The sequence below is a fragment of the Ictalurus punctatus genome, chromosome 14 (genome assembly GCF_001660625.3).
Source record: "Ictalurus punctatus breed USDA103 chromosome 14, Coco_2.0, whole genome shotgun sequence".
In the NCBI taxonomy this organism is placed as follows: Eukaryota; Metazoa; Chordata; class Actinopteri; order Siluriformes; family Ictaluridae; genus Ictalurus; species Ictalurus punctatus.
Window position 1 is genome coordinate 28531086 of NC_030429.2, and position 20364 is coordinate 28551449.

The 20364-nt window shown below is 40.4% G+C and overlaps 1 long non-coding RNA gene and 2 gene segments (V, D, J or C); 1 reads left to right on the forward strand and 2 right to left on the reverse strand.

Annotated features, from left to right (window-relative positions):
- Positions 1-5200: 5200 nt before the first annotated feature.
- LOC128634986 (Ig kappa chain V region 3381-like) lies at positions 5201-5986 on the reverse strand. The segment is given in 2 exon segments: positions 5201-5680; positions 5808-5986. Coding segments are annotated over 2 exon segments (432 nt in total).
- A 1968-nt stretch (positions 5987-7954) lies between these two features.
- LOC108261608 (immunoglobulin kappa variable 3-15-like) lies at positions 7955-8587 on the reverse strand. The segment is given in 2 exon segments: positions 7955-8344; positions 8451-8587. Coding segments are annotated over 2 exon segments (408 nt in total).
- Positions 8588-8598: 11 nt separating this feature from the next.
- Positions 8599-10188, forward strand: LOC128634994 (uncharacterized). Its single transcript, XR_008397901.1, has 2 exons — positions 8599-8815; positions 9713-10188. It is a non-coding gene; the product is annotated as an uncharacterized LOC128634994 (long non-coding RNA).
- The last annotated feature ends 10176 nt before the right edge of the window (positions 10189-20364 follow it).

A 20364-nucleotide genomic window follows, 5' to 3' on the forward strand; every position in this document is an offset into this window, starting at 1 on the left:
TTGAGGTCAGATGAGACCAAAATGGAGCTCTTTGGCATCAACTCCACTCGCCGTGTTTGGAGGAGGAGGAATGCTGCCTATGACCCCTGGAACACCATCCTCACCGTCAAACATGGAGGTGGAAACATTATGCTTTGGGGGTGTTTTTCTGCTAAGGGGACAGGACAACTTCACCGCATCAAAGGGACGATGGACGGGGCCATGTACCGTCAAATCTTGGGTGAGAACCTCCTTCCCTCAGCCAGGGCATTGAAAATGGGTCGTGGATGGGTATTCCAGCATGACAATGACCCAAAACACAAGGCCAAGGCAACAAAGGAGTGGCTCAAGAAGAAGCACATTAAGGTCCTGGAGTGGCCTAGCCAGTCTCCAGACCTTAATCCCATAGAAAATCTGTGGAGGGAGCTGAAGGTTCGAGTTGCCAAACGTCAGCCTCGAAACCTTAATGATTTGGAGAAGATCTGCAAAGAGGAGTGGGACAAAATCCCTCCTGAGATGTGTGCAATCCTGGTGGCCAACTACAAGAAACGTCTGACCTCTGTGATTGCCAACAAGGGTTTTTAAACCAAGTACTAAGTCATGTTTTGCAGAGGGGGTCAAATACTTATTTCCCTCATTAAAATGCAAATCAATTTATAACATTTTTGACATGCGTTTTTCTGAATTTTTTTGTTGTTATTCTGTCTCTCACTGTTCAAATAAATCTACCATTAAAATTATAGACTGATCATTTCTTTGTCAGTGGGCAAATGTACAAATCAGCAGGGGATCAAATACTTTTTTCCCTCACTGTATGTGTACATATCCACCGTTTGCATTGCACTCCTGGTCTTGTGTTTATCTTTTGTTGCTATTGGTTCTGTTTTTGTGTTCATGGTCTTTGTTAATGTTTGATTCTTGCCTTAGTGTTTTGCTGCATGTTCATAGTTCTTGTTTTGTGTTTTGTTTTGGTATTCATTAAAAAAAATGAGAAAAATTGCTTTCTTAGTAATGGTTAAAAAAAATCAACAAACTGTCCTTGAATTTGGTTGGAGTATTGATCAGTATAAATAGGAAGGGATGTGGGAACCATTTTGTAGGATGTTTTTTTTTTTTTTATGTTTAGGGAAGGCAGTTTTGTTTGTGGAGTTAGTGTTGGGTTTAGTTTGATGTTTTGGCTTTGCTAACCACTGGAGAAATGGCTTTGTGTTTTTGGGGTTTACACTTTCAGCTGTGAGGCAGCAACACTACATACTGCACCATCATGCTGCCACACACCAAAAAAAGGTTTATACCCAAGTATCACTCTTGCGTCTGTGGATAATCTCCCCTGGATACTGTAGATTTGTAGCCTGCAGCATAGCTGGACCTTTAACACAGTGTAAATATCCTACCTCACTCCCTTCCCTTTGGGGGCCATCTTTTACTATCAAAGAGGGCAGAGACTGCTGAGTTGCTGAGATTGCTGAGACACAAGCAGAAAGGGTCATATTTGATGAGATGTGTGTAAGCGATGCATGTATGAGATGGACACAACAGAAAGGGAGAGTGAGCTAGAAAGCCCTAATCTACTTTAACTATAAAATATAAATTAATTAAAAGTTTCCCAGCGTCTGTGTGCAGGGTGCAGACAAATCTTTTTACACACTGCCTTTTATTTCATTTATTTCACATACAGTATCTCCATAATGTTTGGGACAAAGGCATAATTTATTTTTATTTGTCTCTGTACACAGTTTTAAATTTGTACTCAAACACTTCACATGTGGTTAAACTGCATTATTAAAATTCTCAGATTTGAATAAAGGATATTTTTATACATTTTAGTTTTACCATGTAGGAATTACAGCACTTTTAATACTTAACCCCCCATTTCAAGGCACCATGATTGGTGATCCAAGGCACCACAGTGATTGGGCAGCACAGGTGTTTGTGATTACTCATGTAACAGGGGAGAACTCAGAGAGGCGGATGCAGAACGTCTTCATTGAAGACAACACAGGGAACAGGATCAATGAAAAGGACTTAAGGGACAAACATGGGGAGAAGACACATTAGAAACCAGGATTATCAGAACTTAATAAACTAGAAAGTAAACACTAAGAAAAATGCTAAATAATCAAAAACATGGTGCAAATAACACAAGCAGAACCAACACAAGAAAACCAGAAACTCAAACATAACCTGACATGAGTGAGTACTCCAGGAACTAAGGAAGAACCACAGGGAACTTAAATAAAGCACTAACCAACCAGGGAAATAAAAACCACATGAGTAAACAGAGGAAGAAGTTCTACAAGGACAGTCAGGGTGGCACATGGTGGAATAGCCGTGGGGGTCGTGACAACTCAGGTGTGTTTAATTGTTTCAGTAATGTAGGTATACACACTACTCTCAGCTTTCAGCATCTGGTCTTGATTCAAGGCTTTTGGTCACCCTTGGCATCTGCTTCTGCTGCTTGTCAACATGAGGACCAGATTTGTACCAGTGAAAGTCAAGAAAACTATTATAAGGCTGAGAATCGAGAAAAAAGCAGTCAGACACATCGGCCAAAGCTTAGGCTTACCAAATCAACTGTTCGGAAGATTATTAAGAAGAAAGGGAGAACTAGTGAGCTTCGTAACCATAAAGTGAATGGTAGGCCAAGGAAGACCTCGCTCCTCCCTCTGGCCTTGTGGAGAACCTCGTTCCTCTCTCTGGCCTCGCGGAGAACTTCACTCCCCTCTCTGGCCTCGCAGAGAGCGTTGCTTCTACCTCTAGCTCTGTGGTTAACATCACTTCCCCTTGGGGCCTGCCTTGTGCTTTGTTCTCCTCGCTGGCTTCGGGGTGGCTATTGCTCCATGCCCAACCAGGGTGGGGATATTGTGTCATATCTTTGTGGTATGGAAGAGAACTTCCCACATCCGTTCCCCAGTGAACACGTTAAGTGTTCTCTTTGTGGTTTTGTGAGAGATTACATTCAAGGGAACTTTGGAACACTTGGGGACCTCTGGTCTGGGTATCCGGTGCCCCATCGCGGACTTGGTACGTGGGTCGAGAGCCACGGGCTAAGGGGGGTTTGTCATGGATATCCCGGAAGGGACCCCAGACTACAGTTCCCAGCAGCCACTGCACCACATAGCATCACATGACCATCAGCACCTGATTCTCATTCACTTAACGAGCACCTATGTGTACATATCCACAGTTTGCATTGCACTCCTGGTCTTGCGTTTATCTTTTGTTGCTATTGGTTCTGTTTTTGTGTCCATGGTCTTTGTTAATGTTTGATTATTGCCTTAGTGTTTTGCTGCATGTTCATAGTTCTTGTTTTGTTTTGGTATTCATTAAAAATTTTAGAAAAATTGCTTTCTTAGTAATGGTAATCATAAAATCATAAAAAGTAATCATAAAAATGGTGCAAATAACACAAGCAGAACCAACACAAGAAAACCAGAAACTCAAACATAACCTGACATGAGTGAGTACTCCAGGAACTAAGGAAGAACCACAGGGAACTTAAATAAAGCACTAACCAACCAGGGAAATAAAAACCACATGAGTAAACAGAGGAAGAAGTTCTACAAGGACAGTCAGGGTGGCACATGGTGGAATAGCCCTGGGGGTCGTGACAACTCAGGTGTGTTTAATTGTTTCAGTAATGTAGGTATACACACTACTCTCAGCTTTCAGCATCTGGTCTTGATTCAAGGCTTTTGGTCACCCTTGGCATCTGCTTCTGCTGTTTGTCAACATGAGGACCAGATTTGTACCAGTGAAAGTCAAGAAAACTATTATAAGGCTGAGAATCGAGAAAAAAGCAGTCAGACACATCGGCCAAAGCTTAGGCTTACCAAATCAACTGTTCGGAAGATTATTAAGAAGAAAGGGAGAACTGGTGAGCTTCGTAACCATAAAGTGAATGTTAGGCCAAGGAAGACCTCCACAGCTGATGACAGAAGAATTCTCACCATAATGAAGAAAAAACCTCATACACCGTCGGACAGATCAGAAACACTCTTCAGGAGGCAGATGTGGAATTATCAACGACTTTCTGTCCCCAGAAGACATGAACAGAAATACAGAGGCTTCACTGCAAAATGCAAACCTCTAATTTACCACAAAAACAGGATGGCCAGGATACAGTTTCATAAAAAGTACTGAAAAGAGTTCACATTGTAGTGTTTTAAAGAAATGTTAGTGTGATGTGGATGTGCTTTTCAACATGTTATGGCCTGAAATTGCAGATGTGATCTTAAACAAACACACGTGACATCATGTGAATAATATGTGATAAACTAAACAAAATCTGATCATTTATATCTGGATTTCTGTTCATCTCCATTATTTATAACGATACTCTAGGTGTTATCAAATAAAAACAATACAATCCTGATAGTTAATGATCATGCAGCTGGAATAAAAGGACATTTTGATCACAGATAAAGAGGATTCTTGTGTAATATTAGCTGCTGTGAGATCAGAGAGGTGTAGAACTTTCTCTTTTCTAAGCTTTGTGTTGCAACATGAACATCAGTGACATTTTCAGGCGATACAGTTTTGCTCCTGTTAATGTGAAAATCTCTATAATCACTACCTCATTTTATTTACAGTGTGTCTGAGTCATAATATATGCACTTCACTCACTACTGCATCAAGCGTACAATCACATCCACTACTGTACTGAGAATGATTGAACATCTCCCAGATATGTGGACTCTGATTGGTTCACCCTCTGACCCACAGAACTCCATCAAGTGACTGAATGTTTAGAGTTAACGTTCCACTGCGTGCTAGATAATGTAGCTCCATTCACAACTAAACTCTTTGTAGTTCAGCAGATAAACTAGGAATCACATACATGAAATGTCTCAGTCAGTATTTAGGCCTCATCACAGTACTGAGACAGCTCTGTTCTACACCCACTGCTTTTCCCTGTACATGCTACCTCTGGGTAAAATGATCCATTAACATGCTGTTAGCTTCCACTGCTAGGCTGATGATACACAGCTGTATGATTCAGCAAAGCCAGCTCAATAATATAAACTTACTGTAAATTCACCTTCATCAAATTTATCCTGCAGTGGACGTGTGTGTGTGTGTGTGTGTGTGTGTGTGTGTGTGTGTGTGTGTGTGTGTGTGTGTGTGTGTGTGTGTGTGTGATTGCGTGGGTGTGTGTGTGTGAGTGTGTGTGTGAGTGTGTGTGTGAGTGTGTGTGTGAGTGTGTGTGTGTGTGTGTGATTGTGATTGTGTCTGTGTGTGTGTGTGTGTGTGTGTGTGTGTGTGTGTGTGTGATTGTGCTGTATCACATCGTCCCCCTCAGCACCTGCAGTAGGTCCCAGCTGCAGCAGTCACACTCACACAGGTTTTTGTACGACGCTCTAACACTGTGTGAACACCCAGCTACCACTGATATCATGTCGACTCTGACAGTAATAATCTCCAGCATCTTCAGTCTGGACTCCACTGATGGTCAGAGTGAAATCAGATCCAGATCCACTGCCACTGAAACGAGCTGGAATACCTGATGCTCTAGTGCTAGCATAATAGATCAGGAGTTTAGGAGCTTCTCCAGCTTTCTGCTGATACCAGAATATATCTTCATCTCCATCACTCCAGCGGTAAACAGCAGAGCTGGTTTTACAGCTGATGGTGAGTGTGTCTCCTGGAGAAACAGGTTTCACTGCAGGACTCTGAGTCACAGTCACCTGACCTCTGGATCCTGAAAAAAAGAAGAAGAAGAAATCTGTTCCCTACATTAATAATGATGTTGAGTGTGAAGTTCATCTAGTCGGCCTACTTCACATGGATTTGTCAGCTGAACAGGAGAAGATAAAACATTGTGTTACCTCGAGCGCAGAGGGCCAGTGTGCAGATGAAGACGCTGATCAAACTCATGGTTGCTGTGGGTGAAGTCGCTGAGCAGCAGCTCTCAGTCATGAAGTGTTAAAGTCACAGGGCTATAAACACTCGCAGAGCGCTGAAGCATGAGCTGCTAATGCAAAGTGGAACCTCTCTCTATGGAAACGTGTGTGTGTGTGTGTGTGTGTGTATGTGTGTGTGTGTGTGTGTCTGTGTCTGTGTCTGTGTCTGTGTGTGTGTGTGTGTGTGTGTGTGTGTGTATGTGTGTGTGTGTGTGTGTGTGTGTGTGTGTGTGTGTGTGTGTGTGGGTGTGTGGTCACTGTAGTGTAACAGAGGGTTTTGTACCATGACTGTATCACTGTAGAACCAAAGCCTGCTGTGCCCAATGCTCCGAGACTCAAAGGACAAAAGCAGTGTATTATTATCTAGAACAGATTCCATCTCTGCTGTGAATTGAGCTCCACTGAATTCTGAGGTGAGTGGGCCAGTGGAATGAAAGTCCTCCACCAAGTTAATGACCTGCTTTTGATTTGTTAGTGGGGTCGTCCTGGTCCTCCACTCTTCACCTTCAGAGCAGATACTGGCAGGAACCTCTTGGACTGCTAACATCTAACATGGCCGACTGTACATGTGCAATCTTCTCAGAGCCACGTGCTTCAGGAAGGATGCTGATGTTAGCAGAATCTTCTGGTGAGTCCTGAAAATAAACTCCAGAATTCAGTCAGAATATAGGAACAAAACGTTTCAGAAATGAACAATCACAACAACAGCACAATATTCCTTACCTCCTCGCTGATGTCCGTATAATTGTCATGGATTACTGCACTTTTATATACAGATGATGCTGTCAGGTTTATAGATCTTATTGATTTCAGTCACACATGTACAAATGTACAAACACATGGAATGAGATTTTAGTGAAACCAGCTGTTTCATGTCTTCAATTAAAGACATTTTAAACGTGAAGAAAATAATTAACGAGCGCAAGTCAACACAAATCCGTAAATGAATATAAATATGACTCGTCACTCAATTAAGAAGAAACGGCAGTGTGTAAAAGAAGGACGCCCGGGTCTGTGCAAACATTCACACACAACTTTACTAAAGGATTGATAAATGAGGCCCGGTGTGTGTGTCCTCGTCTTTTATTAAAGATTTAATCAATTCTGATTCATTTACCAGATCCAGATGTTCTACATTATTTCTGCATTTAACACACGGGACTATAAAGCAACTTCTGACAAATAAAACCTTTATGTTTCAAACCAGTAAAGTCATAGATTGTTTAGATAGAGACAGGAAGTTACCCACAGCCTTGTAGAACATCCAAGCACTTCTCCCATCAGCCCCTTTCCTACAGTCTGAACCTCCTGAAGATACAGACCTAGATCTCTAGTCTACAGGTTAGAACAGAACTCTTTTCCAGGTGATGAAGATTATGGAGCAGATCGGCTACTTTGCAGACTCTCTGCAGTGTACAGCTGGATTTATGGATCTGCAATGACGAAAGCTTTTCATTATTTGCTTCCTAAGTAGATTGATCTTTTATCAGCCAGGTGCTCTGACAGGAGCTGATCGTCTGCTCTTTTAGCTCAGAATATAATCAGGGGAAAGGAAGCAAGAGCTTTCTAGGCACAGATGTTTTAAACGACACCATAAATACAGTCATTACATCATCACGTAGACCTGCGTCAAACTGCCTTCACATTTATCTTCAGTCAAATGAAGCTTTATGTTCTATTGTGGTGATTTTTCCTTCAGCAGGAACTCGGGTCATGTGTGTTTCAGGTGTTCAATTCAATTGAGTTTTATTTCTATGGGGTAGAAAAGGAGACTGTTTGGTGGTTAAACTTTACAGATGATGAGAAAATGAATATTGAAATAGAGAATAATATAGAAATGAATGTTGAGTCTTATTGAAAGATCCTGCACTACATTGTGTGTTACAGTAGTGTGGAGTAGACACTGCTCCTCTTAGCAGAAGGTGGAAATCATCATATACCATTACACACATCAGCTGATTTCTCATCACAGAAGGAACAGCTGATGAAGAGTTTTCTGCTTTTCAGGAATGATTATGTTTTAAACATCAGCACGTTTGATGATGTTCAGTGGAGTGCAGCTTTAGCAGCTCTGCAGCTGTTCTCAGATCAGTGCGTGTTTCTGAGTCAGAGCACTTCCTCTACAGCTGAGGGAGGTTTTTGTACGGCGCTATAACACTGTGTGTACGGAAAGCTGCTACCCTGCTGACAGTAATAATCTCCTGCATCTTCAGACTGAACTCCAGAGATTTTAAGACTAAACTGTGAACCAGATCCACTGCCACTGAAACGATCTGGAATCCCAGACTGACGGTTAGATGCATAATAGATCAGGAGTTTAGGAGCTTCTCCAGATTTCTGCAGGTACCAGTTGAGGTTATTGCTAACACCCTGACTGGATGTACAGGTGAGAGTAACAGATTGTCCTGGAGAAACAGACTGAGATCCTGGAGACTGAGTCAGGACGATTTCCCCAAAGGACTCTAAAGAAATGGATGCAGAGTTAAAATAATGTCAACAAATGTAGTAATGAGTGTGAGAGTGATGTGATGATGTGTATGAATAATAAAAGTAAAGAGAGAGTCTCACGGTGAGCGAGGAGTCCCAGTGTCCCCAGCAGTAGAATCAGTACCATCATCATTGTGCTGCGTGTCAGTGGCTCTGAAAGGACTGAACACACTCTGATCAGCACTACAGCTCTTAAAGTGTGTGCAGCACTGACACAGCACACATATGCAAACACCACAACTGTGTGTGTGTGTGTGTGTGTGTGTGTGTGTGTGTGTGTGTGTGTGTGTGTGTGTGTGCGTGTGTGTGTGTGTGTGTGTGTGTGTGTGTGTGTGTGTGTGTGTGTGTGTGTGGTCACTGTAGTGTAACAGAGGTTTTTGTATGACGGTTTCATTAGAATGTATCACTGTGGTGGACTTTCGGTGGAGGAACCAAACTCATCGTCAGTAAGTCTCTCTCCTTTATTTAAAATTCTATATTTTTATTTTCATCGTTACTCAGAATATTGAATAAAGTTTAGACGAAAAGAAAATTGTTTATTTTATTTGTTTATGTTTGTGTTGAACCCCAGTAAGTAAATAATGTAGGCATTATAAATTCACTAAATTATTTATTTATTTATTTACTTATTTATTTATTATGGATTTGTACTTAATGATAATGAATGTAGGTGTTTTTTTTTAAAAAACTCTGACAGTAAAATAAAAATAATTTATAAGAAAGAATAAATGAGGAGTGAGCTGTTAGCTGAATAAGTACGCAGTGTGTTCCTCAGTAAACGGAGCACTTTTACATTCACAGCTTCTTAAGTTCATATTGTGTGCTGTGAAGGACATGGTATAAAACTTAATCCTGTGTCTGTTAGCCTTCTATCATTTCACTGATGTACTGATTTTGAATCTCCAAACAAAGATAAACAGTGTGTAGAAAGGTGGATGTGGTGTGATGTGGTTATTTCCATCACTGGACTGATTTCTCAGACTTTTTGCCAGATATGTGATTTCTAATCGAGTAAATCTTGTTATCAGGAAACTCAAAGGGAAGGTGTGATGTTGTATTTTCCAGCCCTGATTCTGTGGAATATCAGTGTATTTACATCATCAGTGTCTTTATTTTACTGTAGGACTACATGTAAAAGTAGCAGAACAACTTAGGAGGACTGGAATACACTCCCAGAATAAATCTGATCAAAGTCCGAGTCGCTCCACAATATAACGAGTGACTAGTAAATGTTCTCCTGCTGAGTAGTTCTACTGAACTGCAGTAATGTGAATCAGCAGTGATGAGTAAATGTTGTGTAAGCGTGTGTAAATGTGTGTTTCTTGTGTGTTTGTGGTCTCCAGCCGGTCCCACGGTGAAGCCCTCCGTGTCTCTGCTCCCTCCCTCCTCTCTGCAGCTGTCTGAGGGATCGGCCTCGCTGCTCTGCCTGCTGTCTGCCTACTCTCCACAGGGGGCGCTGGTGAGCTGGACAGTGGACGGCTCAGAGGTGAAGGACGGGGTTCTGACCAGCGCAGAAGAACAGAAGAAGGACGGGTACACACGCAGCAGCACCCTGACCCTCAGCAAAGCAGTCTGGGAAAAGGGGGAGGAGTTTGTCTGTAAGGTCTCCCATGACAACGTCGATCATCCGGTCACGTTCAGAAAGAGCCAGTGTGAAGTCTAACAGCTCCAAGATAGAATTGAACACTGAGCTGCTTACACATCCATCTACAATAGAGTTTCAATTCTACACAATGCTGACATTTCTGTCTTTACTCTCTTCACTGTCCTGTTGCTCTTCCTGTAGTTTTGCTCTGCTGAAATAAAGCTTCATTTTGGACATTGTGTGTTCTTTTATTAGAGTTAATAGTCATTATCAGTGTGATGAGAGAGTGTGTTTAGCTGTAGATTCAGTGCTGTGTGTTGTGCTTCAGTGAGTTTGGCTGAAGGAAGTTGAACATCTGGTGAAAGTGCTGCTCTATTCTGGGAGAAAGAGGATCACTCGGCCGTCTTCATGTAAATCTCTCTCTCACTTCACTTTCTGACTGATTTACTGATTAATTAATCAATAAATTAATTTGCTATCAGATCTGGACACAGAACTCAAACTGCTCTGGTCCTAGGAACAAATCTTTTGTCTGATTAAGTACCTATTTTCATAAACATTTGAAATATATCGGACATCCAGGTGCTGATTTAAAGTGACCTGAATCGTATCAGTGTGACAGTCTCCATCTTGTCTCTAGAGGTCTATTTAGATCACACACTGTCCCAGTTAACCAGGGTGTTCCACACAGATCCGGTATAGACCTACTTACACAAATCAAGTTAAATATCGAATCATAAATGTAACAGAATGTGTGTGAAATTAACAACTTTTACTTGATATCATGCAGACCAAATTTGTTATGAAGCAAGTAAACCTTATATCACTGAAACAAACAAAAGAGATTTGAGCCACATTGAACCATGTACAGTGGCATTCCTTCCTATTTGCATTGCCAAATGTGTTAATTGATTGTCTCAACATTGCCATATTTTACATAATATCAAATATTCTTCCGCATTTTGCATCATGGATATATGGACACCATGCTGACCCAATTTATGATGAATCTGATGAGCCTGTTTGCACTGTGTGACCTGTCAATTGATGACATGGCATGACATCATACTGCCCACATCTGGTTTGAATCTGATGAACTACTTAGGTGGAGAATTTAAAACTGCGGTACATCTCAAATGCACAAAATACAAAATGATTGACTTGCTGTTGGGAAGAGTTGCTGGATGTGATTGTAACATTCCTCTGTCTGTGTAGTGGATGAACCACTAACACCACCCTCATTGGCCAATCACGTCTGCAGTTTTTTAAACACAGGACAGTGGAAACACACATACACTCTCAGATCAGTGTTCTCTTGGCTGACTCTCTCCAGTCACAGGCTGTTCCCGAGACGCTGTTCTTTTCAATAAATACTATTATATAATAAACAATCTGTTTTTGTGTCAGACTTCACACATATTTTTCACATGAATACTGTATACACAGCCACATAACACACTATTCAGTTATAAAATAAAATAAATCCACCAATACATATTAATTTACATTGATATTCTACTTACAGGGAAAAAAAATCATTTCCATTCAGTATGTCTCAATTATGTGAAATAGAGTTTTTTTAATGTTGCATACCTGCAGTTTATTAAACACAGGACAGTGGAAACACACACACCAGCTCAGATCAGTGTTCTTTCAGCTGAAGGGTATATGAGAGAAAACATATTAGCCCTGCCCCATTAACACAGTACCTTCAAGTTCATCGACTGTCTAGGGAACACATATGACTGTAAACACATCTTTATTGAGGTTTAACTGAGAACTACACACATTCTATGCACTGAATGATGTTTTCATATTACTTGGGAAAAGGCATGCTCTAAACGCACACTCTACACTCATTCCAGCTTTATAACACTTCTGTAATTGGTACTAACTCTAATTCTCACTTAATATAACACATTTTTACCCTTTGTTACAGAGAGCTGTAAAAACATACCTGGCTCTCTCTAGTCACAGGCCGTTCCAACTGGCCATGACATCACTCACATACTAAACTCAGATTACCGATTAAAAGCAAAAATACTTGTGTTTCTGTTTCACACAAAGAAATAATGTTCTGCATGGAGTAAATAAAAAAATAAAACTTATGAAACAAATTCATTCAAACAGTCTCTGTGATCTCACCGACTCGACAGTGAAACACAACTAAACGTTTGCTGGAACGGTTACATTAAACTAATATTACATTAGGACCCATACGACCCATATGCCTAACAAATTCCATGCAAGTGTGTGAAACTGGATGCTCATGAATAAAATAAAATTCAGGGCACTAATTAAGTTTGTGGGTTGAAAGGATGGTATGAGCTGGTGGTGGAACTGAGACTATTAGTTTGAAGTGTGGCTGCAGATTTTATTGCAATTTCAAAGACACAACACTAAAACTTCATTCACAGACAGTGGACTACTCTGACAATATAACTCATACTAAATACTTTTAGATCGAAATACAACATAAAACCAAGTCAACCTGAGCAAACACCTTTCTTTTTATTTATTTATTTTGATTGAAGCAAAAAAAAGTTATGCAACACCTATCACCCATGTGAAAAACTAATTGCCCCTTAAACTTAAAATCTGCTTGTGCCAATAACTGCAACCAAACACTTCCGATAACTGGAGATCAGTCTTTCACAGCACTGTGGGGGAATTTTGGCCCACTGTTCTTTGCAGAACCGCTTTAGTTCGGCCACTGGAGGGTTTTTACACATGAACTGCCCGTTTAAGATCATGCCACAGCATCTCATTTGGTTCAAGTCAGGACTTTGACTAGAACACTCCAAAACTTTAATTTAGCTTTTTTTCGAGCCATTCAGAGGTGGACTTACTCTTATGCTTTGGATCAAAGTCTTGCTGTATAATGCAGTTGCGCTTGATTGTCAGGTCTATTCCATCTTTGAACTCCAATTCCCAGAATACACCAGCAGCTACAAACATGGCAGACACAGACTACAACTCCCAAATCCGCACACCGGCACACTCTCATTCTCCAAAGTTCTAATGACAATGAGCTGTTGCCAATCATACGCCCAGTTGTGCATACTCTGACTTATCAAGCTATTGTTTATCACTGTTCTGGTTTTTGACTTTGATCATTTCTTGGTTTTTGTATTCTGTTTTTTTTCTTTCTACGATATCCTGTTTGCTGATCCCCTGACCCTTTATGCCTGCCTTGATTTTGAATCTGACTTTCGAATAGGAATTATTTGCTGGACTTTGTTTGAATAAATTGTTTCAACTACACTTGCATCTGTCTCCGCCTCTCCATTGTGACATTGAGTTTCAACTTACGGACTGAAGACCGGACATTCTCCTTTAGGATTTTCTGTTAGAGAGCAGAATTAATGTTTCTCTCAATTACTGCACGTTGCCCAGACCCTGAAGCAGCAGAGCCTCCGCACACCATCACACTTCCACCATGCTTGACCGTAGGTATGATGATCTTTTTGTGGAATTCGGTGTTTGGTTTATGCCAGATGTAACAAGACCCCTGTCTTCCAAACAGTTCCACTTTAGACTCCTCAATACACAGAACATTCTCCCAAAAGGTTTGAGGATCATCATGGTGTGTTTTGGTGAAATTCAGACGAGTCTTAATGTTCTTCTGGGTTAGCAGTGGGTTTCACCTCACCACTTTTCCATGGAGCCGTTTTCCCCCAGTGTCTTTCTGATCGTGGAGTCATGAACAGTAACCTTTATTGATGTAAGAGAGGCCTGTAGGTCCTTTGATGTTGTCCTCGACTCTTCTGTGACTTCCCGGATGAGTCGTCGCTGTGTTCTTGGAGGAAATTTGGAAGGTCGGACACTTCTGGGAAGGTTCACTACCGTGCTGTTTTTCCATTTGGAGATAACGGCTCTCACTGTGGTTCTTTGGAGTCCCAGAGCCTTTGAAATAGCTTTGTAACCCTTCCCAGACTGATGTACTTCAATCATTTTCTTCCTCATCATTTCTGGAATTTCTTTAAACTTTGTTGTAGTATGTTACTGGGTGAGAACTTTTAACCAACAACATGCTGTTGAGAAAGTTCTATTTAAGTGTAGATGTGATTGAACAGGGTTTGCAGTAATCAGGTCTGGTTGTGTCTAGTTCAGCTGAACCCCATTATCAATGCACTTTCATAGATCTGAGGCATTAATAACTACGGGGGCAAATACATTTTCACACAGGCCCAGTTGGTATTGGATAACTTTTTTTGCTTCAGTAAATAGCATTATAATCTTAAAACTGTATTTTGTGTTTACTCAGGTTGCATGATTTATATTAGATTTGGTTTTAATTTCTGAAACAATTTAGTATGAGATATACACAGCACCAGAAGACATCAGAAATCAAATACTTTTTCACAGCACTGTACCAGTTTGTATAATATAATTTTTATCTTCCTTATTTCCTTACCTAATATATATATATTTTTCTTATCTACTGCCAAGATTCCTTAACACAGTTTGGACTACATTTGTAATTAGAAAAAAAATGCACTGCTAATTATTTCAATTGCAATTGCTTTTACCTCAAGTGTCATGTGAATTGAAATAAAAACATCTACAACTTACTCATTTACACAGTTGACTATTTGTTGTCACTTGCCTTGGTGACAGTGAAAGTATTGCTTTTTGCTGTTATTATATATTAGATTTTTTTCAAACAAAAGTATTATTACAATCTGCTCTTGTGCCATAAAATACACATTCTAAATCCAGTCCAACTCCAGCTTCAACAAGCATTTGAACCAGTGTGAGATCTTCCCTTTTTTAAGGTGAATGCCCACAGGACCTGATGAGGAACATCTGGTTCAACTTAACGAGTTATGAAACTGTGTCATGAGAATGCTTAGTTTAGTGAATCTGAGAACCATACTGAAACCCAGAGGCAGACTTAGCACTAGTCTAAAGTAGGCAACCACCTTGCCCCCCCCAGAAGCCAAGGGCCCCCTAAAAATGCAAATTCAGTGTTTCCCATTAATTACCTAGACTATGGCGGCCCGTCACAGACTAATTTGTCCAGCCACAGTTTCATAATGAACTAAAATATTTTTACACTTCTCATAATAATGGCACAGCATCTCTCACTCCAAGTCAGGCACAAAAGGACATTAGAACTCTTTTACTTAAAGCCCAGGAAATTAAAGTTTTCCAATAGGGACGTAGGGAGAGGTGATCAATACCATGTCCTCCTCATCCAGTATATATTTATATTTTCTAAAAAAGTAAACCAGTTCAACACAGGTAACCACTTATGCTCCATTTCTTTGATGCCTCAATTGTTTGCTCTAGTCAAGTTTGTGAACTACGTTAAACTCTCTCTCGTTTACCAGGCTTTATGGGTGTGAATTGTTTACCGTGTCATCACCATTCATATCTATACAACCAATGTCATGATCAAACTACTAGTAGAGCACACAATTCTTTACAAGAATGCAAAGTTCTCCATAGGTCTAGCTTCTTAATTTTGCTCTCAAAGTGGACCACATTGATGCATTTAACTTTATAATGTACACAATTTTCTTACTAAATTTTCTTATGGGGAGAATGCCCCCAGGCCCTCCTAGTGGGTCCAAGATCCACCACCGTAGTCTCACAATATCCTGTGGAAAACATTGCAAATTATTTATATTTTTAATTATTAATGCTAAATCATGTATGCTGAAAATGTAAACATCACCATTAAAACACTAAAATAAGGGCCTCATTCCTATATTTTGCCTACAGCCCCAAAATAACTCAATCCACCCTTGCTGAAACCCCATATGTTGAACTTGCTTCATGGAACAGCACTCAGGTCAGAAAAGGATAAAGGTAGTACTAACACTGTGTTAAGTCAACACAAAAGACCTGGACAATTAGACATGCTATCAGACAATCCAATAATTTACACACCAAAAATACAATCTAAGTGAGAATCACACTGGAACAGAAGATGTGCGCTGAGAGAAGGGGAATACATTACAACCTTCTTGTTGGAACCCTTAGGTGCTACCTTGTACGTCTTTGGTACATGGTGTGAAACAGGACATTCCTAATGTGAACACAATTGTCTGGTAAATCCAGTGAAAAGAGAAAAATTCTCAGTGCTGTAGTGGTTTGTAGTTGATGTTCAGTGGAGTGCAGCTTTAGCAGCTCTGCAGCTGTTCTCGGATCAGTGTGTGTTTCTGAGTCAGAGCACTTCCTCTACAGCTGAGGGAGGTTTTTGTACGGCGCTATAACACTGTGTGTACGGCCATGTCTCACTCTGCTGACAGTAATAATCTCCTGCATCTTCAGCCTGAACTCCAGAGATTTCTAGACTAAATTGCAAACCAGATCTACTGCCACTGAAACGATCTGGAACCCCAGTGTACCGTGTAACATCATTATAGATCAGGAGTTTAGGAGCTTCTCCAGATTTCTGCAGGTACCAGTGGAGGTCATTGCTAACACTCTGACTGGATGTACAGGTGAGAGTAACAGATTGTCCTGGAGAAACAGACTGAGATCCTGGAGACTGAGTCAGGACGATTTCCCCAAAGGACTCTAAAGAAAAGGATGCAGAGTTAAAATAATGTCAACAAATGTAGTAATGAGTGTGAGAGTGATGTGATGATGTGTATGAATAATAAAAGTAAAGAGAGAGTCTCACGGTGAGCGAGGAGTCCCAGTGTCCCCAGCAGTAGAATCAGTACCATCATCATTGTGCTGCGTGTCAGTGGCTCTGAAAGGACTGAACACACTCTGATCAGCACTACAGCTCTTAAAGTGTGTGCAGCACTGACACAGCACACATATGCAAACACCACAACTGTGTGTGTGTGTGTGTGTGTGTGTGTGTGTGTGTGTGTGTGTGTGTGTGTGTGTGTGTGTGTGTGTGTGTTCACTGTAGTGTAACAGAGGTTTTTGTACGACGGTTTCATTAGAATGTATCACTGTGGAGGACTTTCGGTGGAGGAACCAAACTCATCGTGAAAAGTAAGTCTCTCTTCTTTATTTAAAATGGAATAAATTCATGGATTTATTTTTATTATTAATTTGATTATTGAACAAACTTTAGAAAAGTTGAAAATGAATCATTTTAAATGTTTGTTATGAAGGTTAGTGTGTAAAAAATCAGTATCTTAAATACATTTATTTGTTTGTGTTGATTGTAATGATTATATTTCATCGTTAAAAGTGAGAGAATAGATCCAGATGTTTGTGCTGTTTAAATTTACCTTGAGTTCAGCGTCTAGTGATTCATTTTCATTGAGTATCAACACCAGAATAAATCTGATGAAAGTTCTGCTCGGTCCACGATGTAAAGAGTAACTAGTAAATGTTCTCCTGCTGCTGGAACACGTTTGTGCTGCTGCAGAGTTTCCGGTTTTGTCTCTGTTGGAGTTCAGAACATTTACAGAATACACTCACTGAGTGTTTCAGTGTTGGAATACAGTGTGACTACTGGATGCAGTTACAGTACTGAATAGAACTGGGTGAACACTACATCAGAAAGAAGATGGATTATGGTGTGGAGTTAAAGCTGATGGCTTCCACATGTTCTCTTTGTTTGTTAGTGGACTTTAAACCAAATGGACTGATGTTTCTCCAGACAAATTCCTCGTATGTGTGAGCACGCTCGGCAATAAAGCCGATTCTGATTCTGATACTGCTCCCGAATTGAAGCCCCCCATGTGTCTCTGTTCGTTTAGAGTTAGGTTCTGTTTTTATGTCTATGGGTAGAGTTTATAGATGCTGCTGAAGGTCATCGAAGTGTCCAGATGTTTCTACTGAACTGCAGTAATGTGAATCAGCAGTGATGAGTAAATGTTGTGTAAGCGTGTGTAAATGTGTGTTTATTGTGTGTTTGTGGTCTCCAGCCGGTCCCACGGTGAAGCCCTCCGTGTCTCTGCTCCCTCCCTCCTCTCTGCAGCTGTGTGAGGGATCGGCCTCGCTGCTCTGCCTGCTGTCTGCCTATTCTCCACAGGGGGCGCTGGTGAGCTGGACAGTGGACGGCTCAGAGGTGAAGGACGGGGTTCTGACCAGCGCAGAAGAACAGAAGAAGGACGGGTACACACGCAGCAGCACCCTGACCCTCAGCAAAGAAGTCTGGGAAAAGGGGGAGGAGTTTGTCTGTAAGGTCTCCCATGACAACGTCGATCATCCGGTCACGTTCAGAAAGAGCCAGTGTGAAGTCTAACAGCTCCAAGATAGAATTGAACACTGAGCTGCTTACACATCCATCTACAATAGAGTTTCAATTCTACACAATGCTGACATTTCTGTCTTTACTCTCTTCACTGTCCTGTTGCTCTTCCTGTAGTTTTGCTCTGCTGAAATAAAGCTTCATTTTGGACATTGTGTGTTCTTTTATTAGAGTTAATAGTCATTATCAGTGTGATGAGAGAGTGTGTTTAGCTGTAGATTCAGTGCTGTGTGTTGTGCTTCAGTGAGTTTGGCTGAAGGAAGTTGAACATCTGGTGAAAGTGCTGCTCTATTCTGGGAGAAAGAGGATCACTCGGCCGTCTTCATGTAAATCTCTCTCTCACTTCACTGATCTCTCAGTTTTACTGGTTAAAACTGTCTCTGTGTGTTTAGCTGGGTGTGGAGCAGGAAGCTGCTTTCATGTCTTTCTTTAGTGCAGGATTTATGGTTGAGGTAACTGACACTGCACACTTATTTTATATTAATAGTACGGAAGAGTCGTCATCTCCTTCATCTGTTCCTACTTGGTGTCAGAACTGGACACTGAATTTAAACTGAAAATGATCTTCTGTGTTTTTCTGACTAAGAATTATAATTTTTTTCTCCCATTTAACTTAAGTGTAGTATTTAACAATTTAGCCAAACATAAGGATAAATATCGGTTTGATCAGATCCAGATTTAAATTGTATTAAATTATATTAAACTGATTATACCTAATTTGTCATTTCTCATGTATGTTCACATTCACATTGATTATTATAAAGATCCACAAAACACTGAACACTTTCACTGTCTCTAAACACATCAATGCACTTCACATGAGTTTATTATCATATTAATGATTATAATATAATTAAATCCAGTGAGTAATAGACATCAACACTGTGTTGAAGGTCACATGTGTAAATCCACTGTATTGTACATTCCCAGGTTATATGGGGTGAACTCTGCTGCTCTTAACTATTATAACACTATAACTGAAGGTGTGTAACATATAAACTCATGTGTAACACTGGGGGCTGGGTGGGTCCTGATCAGTAACGCAGTGTGTGGAACTAGCACCAGAAAACACGGTTCTGACAAAGGTGTCACAAATACTGGGATGAGCTGGGAAGGTCCTTTTGGAGCTGACTTTTAACCCAGGACATCTAATGAACATCCAGGTTAGATCATGTGACCATATGTCAGTTTTGTGTTACCATGACATCATTTCCAAAATGGTGGTCTGCCTGGTTGGCACATGTTGCAGTGTCAGCAATTTTTAAATGGCTTGTTTTTGTTACTAGAGGTATGTTTCAACCCATTTAACAAATGCAATGTTTTAATAACATGTCCTATATTACATTTATCCTGTTTTGTTCACATTTCTTGAACCAATTTATATAAAACAAGTTACGAAACTATCGTAGTGACTTGTGTGTCGCATCGGGCTGTTAACCTTAAAAAAGAATCTGTCACGTGCACTTTGTCACATTAAGAAAAATGGCAATGAGCTGCTAAATTAATTTAGCTGATTCAGTTATTTTGAAGTGATATATTTTCTGCAGTTCATTTCAAAAGATCTTTAAACAAATGCAAACATGAAAATAATATCAAATTAATTAAATTGTTAAAGAAATGTATTATGAAACTATTTTGCATATTTTTAACTGACACAAACAAAAAAGAGTTTAATATCGTACGTTGGTCCTATTTTGAGGTCATTTCATCTTGAATGTCACACCTCCAGACTATTTTCACACACCACCTTTCAGAAAGCTTGACTGTAGAAATGTTTGAGTTACGGAAGGAACGATCTAATTTGTACAGTGTGCAGAAATCTGAAGCTCAAAGAACAGTTAACACCACTGTTAAATTGGAAATACTGATTGGCCTCTATCTGCGCATGGGTCTGCAGCAAATGCCGGTAAATCGTTCATACTGGAAAATGACACAAGGTGTCCCATGGTCGCTGACAACATGTCTCGCCACGGTTTTCAGACCCTGCTAGCATCTCTACATTTCACTGACAACACTTATTGTCAAACAGGCAAGTGTTGGATCCATCCATGGCTTGATATGTTCACGAACAATGACTGTGTAACTGGTTGTAGTCTGCGTTGTGTGTTTTATTTTATCCAAAAAAAGGTGGACGGCATCTGGGTCAACTCTTCATTTATTCTCTGATGACACAAACAAGCAGTCTCCCTGAGTGAATCGCCCTTAAACTGTGCTCTATAAAATACACATGATGTGGC